A 9,980-nucleotide genomic window follows, 5' to 3' on the forward strand; every position below is an offset into this window, starting at 1 on the left:
AGAGCAAGAAGGACCTTCGACCAGACCTGAGACCTGCTCAAACCATGGGTGTGGAAAGGGAGGGGTACACCTCGCATAAGGGACAAACAGGAGTGATTGTCAAAAAGAGAGCAATTATTTTTTTAAATGAGATAATTGAGTGGGTAAAGAGTTATTTTTAGCCTTGCTGTTTCATGTTGTAAAGTAAGAAGTGGGAGAGAGAGAGAAAGAGAGAGAGTCTGTTTTCGGAACGACACACTGCTGCCGTTACTTTTACATCAAGTCCAACTCTTGCATCGGTCTTTTTGAGTTCTACTGTTAAGTGTTTTATTTATTACAGGGCTGCTAATTTCAAAAAATGAACAATTTCATGAAAGCTGTTTAACAGTAGCCCAATGACTTGTTCCTCGTTTCTTCTACAGTGTTTCAACAGATTGGCCGCACGTCCCAGGGGCAATGCTTTATATTTGTCAAAAATGTAGGCAAGATGAAATTCTGACAAATGTTTAACACTAACTCAAATTTTACGCTGCAATTGCCAATTCATAGCTCAAGTCAAAATCCTGTATGAATGTACATTTTTGTATAGTATAAAGTATTAAGAGCCTTGATGGGTGACTCTTCACCTGTTGACATCAAATATTAACGTGAACCTGCTCAAGGCAGTCGATGAAGATTCAGTTCTATTGGTAGTTTATCTGAAAGTGAATTAGTATTGCCATACATGCCCCCCTCCTTACCTTATTTTTTTCCATTGTTTTTCCTGAGGGGGCCAGGGGGGAAAGCTGTGAAATCATTCAACCTACTTTGTAACCAAAGATGCAAAGCTGTGTAAATTGATTATTTTTAAATGCACACATTTATGTTTTGTTTTTTTTGGTTACTTCCTCTTTCACAAAATATTTTGTTGCTGTTCAGCATGTTCTGCATGATCTGTAATCTTCAAACCACTTTCTTACCTCATTTTTATTCAGCACTCTTATTGTAAGATAGTCTGTGAACAGTGTAAATGGGGGAAATGATGTGGCACAGAGAGAAAAATAAACTAGTGTTACTGACACTAGTCACAGAAAAATGAAGTGAGCCATGTTTTGTTCATTTAAATGGTGTTTGAATTTCATATGCCAATAGTTTTGTTACATTGCAAAATTTTAATGTATTTAAATAAAAGCAATATTCAGATTCCAAAACGTGTCTGTTTTGTAATGAAGCTCCTGATGAATGAACCGGTTTAATACTATTAATACAGATCACTGTAAAATAATCCTGTTGAAATTTGAAACCTTTTACTGTTCACTGGGAAACCTGGAATATGCACCAATCTCAAAGAAGCTCCAATAGCTCTTGATAAAGCACACTGTCTTCCTACCATTCATAAACCCAACACGCACACCAGGATACAGTGCTACAAATGCAAAACATGTGCTAGCGAACTTTCTACATACGTGAAGTACTTCATATAAAAATGGCAACACCAGACTGCTGTAAATCAGCAGGGAGATGACTGGGCAGATGGCACTGTGTCATTATGAGATAAGATGGAGATTCTAAACATGTTAAGTATCAGTGTGCTGAAGACTGATATGAAGCCATACAATTATCAAACCATCAAAGAGAAACTCATTTATTTGAAGAAACATTACAAAACAATTCTCGACAAAAAAAAAAAAGGATTGAGAACATACGTGCCACTCCAGGAAATACATAACAATCCTCTCTGAAAAATACTTCCAATCAGTCTTCTTAATAGTGTCAACAGTTCTAAGTCCAAAGTGCGGAAAAAAGCTCCTTCCTTCCCAGTATAGGACATCCACAATACAAATAGCTGCATATAATGATATGGACAATGAATGGAAACTTATTTTAAACCAACTCTTCCATTGACACTTGCACACTCGAGTTCTCACAGTCGAGCAGTTGTCCACGTTGTACTCGTTTGTCCCACGGTTGCCCTCCCTCCTGCTTATAAAGTCAGCAATTGTTCTCATCCATTAGAAAAGTGGGGATCACTGTGTGGGACTGAGCAGGACAAAAGGAGCTTCAGGGTATTAGTTGTCTCTGTGTTTTTAACCAGCTAACCCACGGTAACAAATCGGCTGCCTTTACTGCTTTGTGCTACGGTGGTTCGCTGATCTTTCAGGATACGGAATCGCTCGTTCAAGGTTATCGATGTTTGCTGTGGAAAGAAAAAGTTCAAAAACATCGCGTTAACACTCTTTGTTGAGCAATATCTTTAAAAGACAATGTGGAAATATGAATCCTTGTAGTTAAAATGGTCCTATGTCTGTATATTAAAACCATAAGGAAATCTAAAGTAGCACATTCTCACCGGTTTCCCAACACTGTTGATGTCAAACTGTAGAGGCACTCCTTTTGGTATTTTCTTCTCCGCCGTGTCCACCTTGATGGGAGCAGAGCTGGCAGCCGGAGGATGCAGGGTCCAAGAAGTTGGAGGCCTTTGAAGGAGTGAAGGAAGCACTTTTTTTGTTTTTTTTCTTTTTTTAAATCTGGAAGTGTCTTGTATGTGATGTTTGTATCAACATGTAAAATCCCATCTATTTGTGAGACGGTACCACAATACTATTATACCACAAAAAACTTGTTTATGGAAATTATTTCTTAACTAAGTGTAAAACCAGTGTGAAAAATCCAGCGGGGCTTGTGATGAGTGATACTTACTCAGGCTGAGTCCTGGCTGTGGGGTTGTCAATTGAGACGGTCAAGATTCCACTGCTGGTTGTCGATGTGCGCCACCTGGTGGACAAAAAGATGCTATATCATATGACACAAACACAACAGACATTGACCTTAAAGTGGCAAACAATGGTTCCCATTTAACAGCTTGAGCCAAAACAGACACTGGAGCCTATGACTACTTACTGGCGAGTTCTGACTGGAGCAGATCGAGGATTTGGCTTTTGCATCTGGGCTTGTACCTGCAGAGGACACGAGGAATAAACACAGTGTTGAGTTGACAGTTGGATATAGGGGTAAGTTTAAGTCTTGAAATACCCACATAAAACAGGTACAACTCGTATACTTACAGACAATCCACAACACAGTCACATTAGTCTACAAATATATTTTAGGACTGAACATAAGTCCATAGAAAAACATCATGTACCTTGAGTCCCCTGCGAAAAAGAAATGTGGCCTGGCGTGCTTCCCTCTGAGTCTGCTGGACAGGTGGCAGTGGTCTGTATGAGTGGGGGGAAAAAAAAAAAAAAAACAGCTGTTCAATCAGCAGCAAAATTAGATTGGTCGTCACTCCCTTATACCCGTTTGAAATCCAACCACTCTCTAGATTCCACCTCTTAAAACTGAGCCATGTGTGTCATGAAATGCAATAAAATGAAACAGCCCAACGTTGAGTCCTTAGACCACAATTTTATGTGTAGTAATACAGAACTATACATTAGAAAAAGTGCATGATGGGACTGTACTTAAGTTGCTATAAGGTGTTCTCACCGTCGTCGCAGCTGAAATGGTCTCCTGACTGGTGTTGCATTCTGAACTCCCTGTGGATCAGGCTGCCTGTACGGCCACCTCTGACCCTCTGGCTTCCTGTGCTGGGCTTCAGCGCGTTGAATGAATGGCCTTGTTTTCTGTCTTGTTTTCTGAAGAGGGAGGTGCAGTGGAGGGTCTTTAATATACTGCAGATATAACCAAAGGCAAAGCTTTTGCAGAACTGTATCGCATCTACAATCACACAGAAGGAGAAGATGCTTTTGGGGTTTTTTTCTGTTTAAAACAACCAATACAAGAAAAACATTCAAGGTCCAGCATTAGTTAAAAAGTTAAAATTGACCCAGCATTAAAACTTGTGATCAAAACAGCCCCATCTTTATAAACCAACTTTTATATGAACAGAAAACAAAACAGCAAAAAAAAATACACTATGCTGAATCTACTGTCTTATTTTTAAGTGCAATGAAGCATGATACTACAAACCTTAAAATAATGGGAGTGACTTCCTTGAGGTACCCATTTATTAAACTCTTAAAGCACAGGTTAGCTCAGTGGGTTACAAACCTGTTCAACATTATTGGCGTGGGCATACATTTCTTGAATTTCAACATGTGACAGATTGAATTTTGTATGCACTTTGGAATTTAAAGACAACTTTGATAATAATAATAAGAAAAAAAAACTAAATGCCTCCCAAAATGAGATGACATAAGCCATTAAGTATGTAAAACTCAGCTTTAACAATGACTCCCTCAAGTTTGGTAGAAAAAGATAGAAAAGCAGTCAAGGATGCCGTGGTCGTTCAGAGTTCACATCCGTCAAGATTCCAAGAGTACATTAAGTCTTGAATATCAAAAGCTCACAGTTCTTGAGTAATGGCAAACAAAACTGCAAAGTCTCTAAGATTATCTGGAGCAGGCAATGGGAGGGGCAGCTAACGACACGAGTTTGCTGTTCCTGGAGACCAGACAGCGGCTGCTGATGTCTGTTGCCAGGCGACAGGATGTGGAGGAAACTGCCTCTGGATGTGAACAGGGTAAGGCAGGGCCAGTTCATTAAAGTAGGAGGAGTACAGTCTGTTGGTGTGCTTGCTTTTAGACTCAGCAAGCAAGAAGGGCTTTGGTTACCAAGGTAACAAATACTGATGCAAAATTTTCTGAAAAGTATTTATGTCTCTTTTTATCTTTCTTTGACAGCTAGTGCAGGCACAATGACTAAAGTTTAACTCTAGACTTGATATTCAGCGTCTGATCTGCAGTAGTACTTCTCTTCTTTTTTCCTCTACTTACTTTTTCAGAGCTTTGTTGTTGTTGTTTTTTTTTTTAAACAAAGAAGTTACATGTTTTTACACCTCTCATTCCAGCATGAGGGAAGGATGTTATTCAACTAAACTAGTAATGCTAAGAGTTAAGAGCTTTAAAATTATTTTCCTATTACATGTTGTATTAAAGAGACAATGACACTATGCCCAGTACATTGTGAGACTAAACAGTCTTTCTGAATAATACGCTTACTGAAAGACAAGGTCCTCCAACACTGCTTTAGAAAGTGGTAACACTGCACAGAGCAACTTGAAGTAGGCTGCTAGTTCCATATGCAGTTCCTCAACATGTTTGTCCACTACTACAGACATCTTACACTTACAGCAATGATTCCTACATCTTGAGAAAATGTTCTTATTTATTTCATTCAAATTATGTTATGATCCCACAATAGGATCTGTGCATAAATAGCTAGCAGTCTACACTGAGGTTTCAGGTCAGTATTATTGGCTGTTATCAGTGGCCTGACACTGGTATGCCCTGCTGTGATATGTCCTCCATTACCTGGTTAACTGGTGCTCTGTTGAGTGTGCCGACCCGTTTGAGCAGAGCCGTTGGCCTCCTGGCTGCCAGTCCTGTGATAACCCCCTGACCCCGTCGTCGACCAGGTAGGGAAGGGACCCTTCTGTTTCTCAATTTAGGTGCACCTCCTCGTGCGCCACCTCCTGGTAGAGATAATATTAGCTCCATTACACACACACACAAAGTTGGTTTGGCAAAAAGGTTAGTGGTGAAGCAAACAACACTAGCGAAAGGTCTGCGACACACCTCTCTGGACCGGTCCAGCAGTCCGCGGTGAAACTCCCTTTCCTTGGGTTAAATGGCCTTTCTTCTTGACTGGTCGGCGGGTCACAGTGGCCTGCCTCCTTTTCAGCTGTTGTTCTTTTTTGTTCAACCGAATGATGTCATCTGTTAAATTTATCACATGAGCAGTGATAAACAAGGGCGTCTGAATTTTCAAATTAAATCTATTTAGCAAGCTCGCTAGCTACTACCTACTGACTCACACCCACCAGTAAGTAGCGTTAGCAAACAGTAGCTATTACTCTATTTTGGTCACCTTATCCACAGCTAATGAAGACCTTACCTAATGACATGTCGACTTTATCAGGGACGGCTGGTCTTCTCCCCCGACCTGCTGCAGGATCTCCTTTGTTCATACTTTAAAACCACGACAAACAATCCTGAGTAAAACGAGAAACTCAATAGTAGCAGCGAATCGTGCTAACTGTTCGTCCCTTTTGAGGCTACGCTACAACAGACACGGACCTCCTCCGAACGTAAACGGCGTTGCGCATGCTCTGTAAATACATCGATTTGCATTGTGGGAAACGTAGTAGGATTGAACAAAACCAACTGTGTTATAAAACACCAACACAAGGGCGCTCATGTAAGTGGTTGTGTAAGGGGAAACACGACACGCGCAAACGTGTGCAACAACGATAGTTTTATCTTCTGTCGTTTCTTTCCGCCAGCGTCGAGTTTGTTTTCCCAGCTGCAGCTTCACTCCAGGTTTATCCGCTGAATGTTGCTCTGCATTTGGAGGAGGTAAGTTATCTTCAAAGCGTCATTTGAACGAGGAGCTTCTCTAGGCTTGTTGTGTTATTGGGTTTTTTTTCTCTGATTTGGTGTTTGACTCTTGTGTCTCTAAATGTATTTTCTCTCCATAATTAAGTCTGCTGCTTCCATGTTTGTCTTGCAAACAGGCGCAGAGTTATTATGAGTTTTTCACCATTTTCACCGTGGTTTCTTGCAGCTCATCGTTTTCCTCTGCACCAAGGCGGCTCTTGAGGCTTGTTATCCACAGTAATCTGAGGCCCTGCCTAATCAACTCCCTCTTCACCAAGTCATTCACTAGTGAAACCATCATGTCAGACAGAAAACGTAAGGCAACATCTGCTCCTGCTGGAAAGAAGCCCACTGCCAAGCAGCAGAAGCTGGTTCCCCTGAAGGAGGAGAAGAAGAAGGAGGAGAAGAAGGAGAGAGCTGGGGGCTGGCTGCAGGAGAAATTGAAGCAGCGTAGGACGGAGAAGAAGGAGATGAAGTTCAACAAAAAGCGCCTCCGTTTTGTATCTGACACTGAAAAGATAAAGCAGGGCTCAGAGGGTGTCCTGTATTGGATGTCAAGGGACCACAGAGTACAAGGTGAGCACACACCCAGCAGTAAAACCATAAGACACCTTGTTTGGCTTCATGTCTCGGATTGGCAACAGATGTGTGTTTTTCCTCTGTGTCTCAGATAACTGGGCGCTGATCCGTGCGCAGCAGCTTGCTGTGAAGGAAAACCTTCCTTTGCACGTCTGCGTTTGTCTGGTTGTCCCCAAATCAGAACTGTCCACTCTGAGACATTACAGCTTTATGCTGAAAGGTCTGAAAGAAGTTGCAAAGGTACTGACTTTATGATTCTTTTGAAAGCACTGGTTACAGCCATATAATCAAGTCCAGTCAGTGTACTTTGATTGACAGGAACAGTCTTACATTAACATACAGCCTGTACATTCAAACGATCAAGAAATACCTTTGAAATATTTTAGGCTCTTAAAAAGTGTATTGCTTTTTTATTTATTTTTTTACAATATAATTATAAAGTGAACACTTAGTTTTAAGATCGAGATTACCATTTAGTTTTAAATGTAGAGCTAAAACAATTACTCAGTTATTTGATTCACCAATTGGCAGAAAATTAATCAGTAAAAAAGTTGAAAATCTATTAATTGTTTGCGTCAGTTATCAAGCAAAAAAGCTCAATATTCTCTGGTTGTTTTTGTTTACAAATCAAATATCCATGGGTTTTTATGTTCTTGGCCACACAAAATAAGCAATTTAAAGATGTAGCCCTGACTTTTGGAAATGGTGAGGGGGATTTTTCAATTTATTCTGAAGTTTAATAGAAGAGACATTTAATTGGGTACTTGAACAAGGTATTTGATTGAATAATGGAATATAAAAATTGTTGCATCTGTCGTTAAATGAGTAATAACTAATTTAAAAATCAATCAATAGAACATTCACAAAGTCTACAGGTGGCATATGTAATATTAGATGTGTTACAGGAGAAGAATGGGGCCATTTACATGATCAAGTCAAAGACATTGCAGAAAGAGCTGCTACTTTAAGTGGTATCTGGTCCACATTGTTAAAGCCAAAACACACTGTATGAGGCTTAACTTTTTTGTTCTATCTTTTATTAAACAGCAATGTAAAGCCTTAGACATCCAGTTCCACTTGCTCCATGGTTCAGCGGGGGAAGTTCTCCCCGGCTTTGTGTCTGACCGCAGCCTGGGGGCAGTGGTGACAGATTTCTCCCCCCTCAGAGAGCCACTACAGTGGTTGGAGGATGTCAAAAAGGGACTTCCAAAGGACATACCCCTCATACAGGTAAAAAAGAAAAGAAAGAAATTGGTTTCAAAGAGGTGGTTTATGGAGAGAGGATGCTCTGTGCTGAATAGTGTTTGCTGAGTCGTCCCCTGCCAGTCCCTGATTACGTTTCCTATTTTATTTATCGTCGTCATTATGTTGCTCCACAAAGAAATAAACATGAAAAACAATGTAATTGACCTCATTCTCATTTTATATGTATTGACTTGATTTGTGTCCATGTCACTGTTTCTTCATTATCTGATATATGATTTAAAAACCCAATTTCCCTTTTTATAGGTTGATGCCCATAATATTGTTCCGTGCTGGGTAGCATCGCCTAAACTCGAGTACGCCGCCAGGACCATCCGAAGAAAAATCACGGAGCTTTTGCCAGAGTTCCTCACTGAGTTTCCTCCGGTAGAGAAACATCCCTACACAGCTACAAGAACCGCCAAAGTAAGTGCTGCAGTAACAGCCAAGGGCACATTCAGATTACTGTGGATAAAAGTCAAAATGCTATCGTAAGGTGGAAAAAGAAGGCAAGTATTTGTTTTTATGTCACACACAAGGACATTTGGCTCGGTTAAGACCACGCAAACATAATTTGTCTTCTGGTAAAAATATTCATTGCTTTGGAAGTGTTTACTAAGATCAATACAATGGGAAAGCAAGCTGTCAGAGAGCTCATTGATGGGGAGTTTGGAAGTCAGACTGCTGCAATAAAACACTTCCTTTCAACCTTCAGCTGTCTCCTCTCCTCTGCCCATTATTTATTGATGGGTGAATATAAACAGTTGACTTTTTCTTTTTCTTTTCCTTTTTTTTTTTACTGTGCAAAAGTTTAAATTCCTTCCTGGTGCTGTTAAAGCTGCAGGATGTGATTGATATGCCGATCAGTGGTTCGAGTCTCCTGAATGTGAGGTTAAAGGCTCAGAACTTTCCTCACTGCTTTTGAAGTTTGCAGTTCACGACAACACAGTGTATATTTTAGCTCTGCGCTGCCAGCTGTGACCTCTGCTGAGTCTTCCTCTCTTCTCCCTTCTTCACCTCTCAGCCAGTGGACTGGGACAAAACCCTGGTCTCTCTGCAGGTTGACAGAACAGTAGGAGAGCCGGAGTGGGCTACGCCAGGCACCAAGGGAGGCATAGCCATGTTGGAGTCATTCATTGATGTGCGCCTTAAACTGTTTGACACCAAACGCAACGACCCGAACGCTGACGCCCTCAGCCACCTCTCCCCCTGGATCCGCTTCGGTTGGTTACAACACAAAAAAGCTAGTGGGCTTGAATGTAGTTAACGTCATGGGAAAAAAATAAGATGTGGTTTTTGCTAAAATCTACAGTAACCAGTGATAACAACAACTTCCTCATTTATCATCACTTCTCACGTCTTACCTTTACACTTGTGACCTTAACACATACTGTCCTTGTTTTGAAGATTCGACTTAGAGCTGTTCAGAGTCCAGACTGTTGTTGCTGATGTTTTAAAATCAAGTCCCCACCTGATCGATAAAAGGTGCCTCACATGGATCAATATTGCCATTTTCTCTATAGATGAATAATGATTATTTTCCAGCTGAACATCGCAACATCCATTTTTATGCTTACGATACCACCAGCCTCACTTCACACCGGGACTTCTGCAGGTTACAGTCTGCTTTAACGCTTGTTCTAAACTCCAAAAAGTCAAATTGTTTTTTTTTCACAACAGTTCTGATGTTACTACTTTGATCTGTAAAGCATTACAAATACTTGAGGATTTGATTTGATGGCAGATTCTCCAACAAAACTCACACTAAACACCTCGTTTAAAACATTTCAATATTTCAAATTGGACTGTTGCACCAGAGCA

At 40.6% G+C, this 9,980-nt stretch overlaps 2 protein-coding genes across 3 annotated transcripts; one reads left to right on the forward strand and one right to left on the reverse strand.

Moving 5' to 3' along the window:
• Positions 1 to 1,589: 1,589 nt before the first annotated feature.
• Positions 1,590 to 6,043, reverse strand: LOC111654150 (UAP56-interacting factor). Of its 2 annotated transcripts, none has more exons than XM_023405044.2 (9): positions 5,857 to 6,043; positions 5,538 to 5,678; positions 5,274 to 5,434; positions 3,448 to 3,632; positions 3,104 to 3,176; positions 2,860 to 2,915; positions 2,659 to 2,733; positions 2,309 to 2,435; positions 1,590 to 2,155 (listed from the first exon to the last, which is right to left on the reverse strand). In XM_023405044.2, exons 1-9 carry the CDS (start codon positions 5,927 to 5,929, stop codon positions 2,054 to 2,056), a joined length of 993 nt encoding a protein of 330 aa, XP_023260812.1. In that variant the 5' UTR covers positions 5,930 to 6,043; the 3' UTR covers positions 1,590 to 2,053. The 2 variants fall into 2 exon arrangements, with proteins under 2 accessions (XP_023260812.1, XP_023260813.1); XM_023405045.2 differs by having other exon boundaries at positions 3,448 to 3,596; positions 5,857 to 6,041.
• An 82-nt stretch (positions 6,044 to 6,125) lies between these two features.
• On the forward strand, positions 6,126 to 9,972 carry LOC111654149 (deoxyribodipyrimidine photo-lyase-like). Its single transcript, XM_023405043.2, has 6 exons — positions 6,126 to 6,317; positions 6,526 to 6,914; positions 7,009 to 7,157; positions 7,965 to 8,147; positions 8,427 to 8,585; positions 9,184 to 9,972. Exons 1-6 carry the CDS (start codon positions 6,295 to 6,297, stop codon positions 9,424 to 9,426), a joined length of 1,146 nt encoding a protein of 381 aa, XP_023260811.1. The 5' UTR covers positions 6,126 to 6,294; the 3' UTR covers positions 9,427 to 9,972.
• Positions 9,973 to 9,980: the final 8 nt, after the last annotated feature.

Source organism: Seriola lalandi, unplaced genomic scaffold (assembly GCF_002814215.2).
Source record: "Seriola lalandi dorsalis isolate HSWRI2012SDOR001 ecotype SW California unplaced genomic scaffold, Sedor1 jcf7180002054261, whole genome shotgun sequence".
Taxonomy (NCBI): Eukaryota; Metazoa; Chordata; class Actinopteri; order Carangiformes; family Carangidae; genus Seriola; species Seriola lalandi.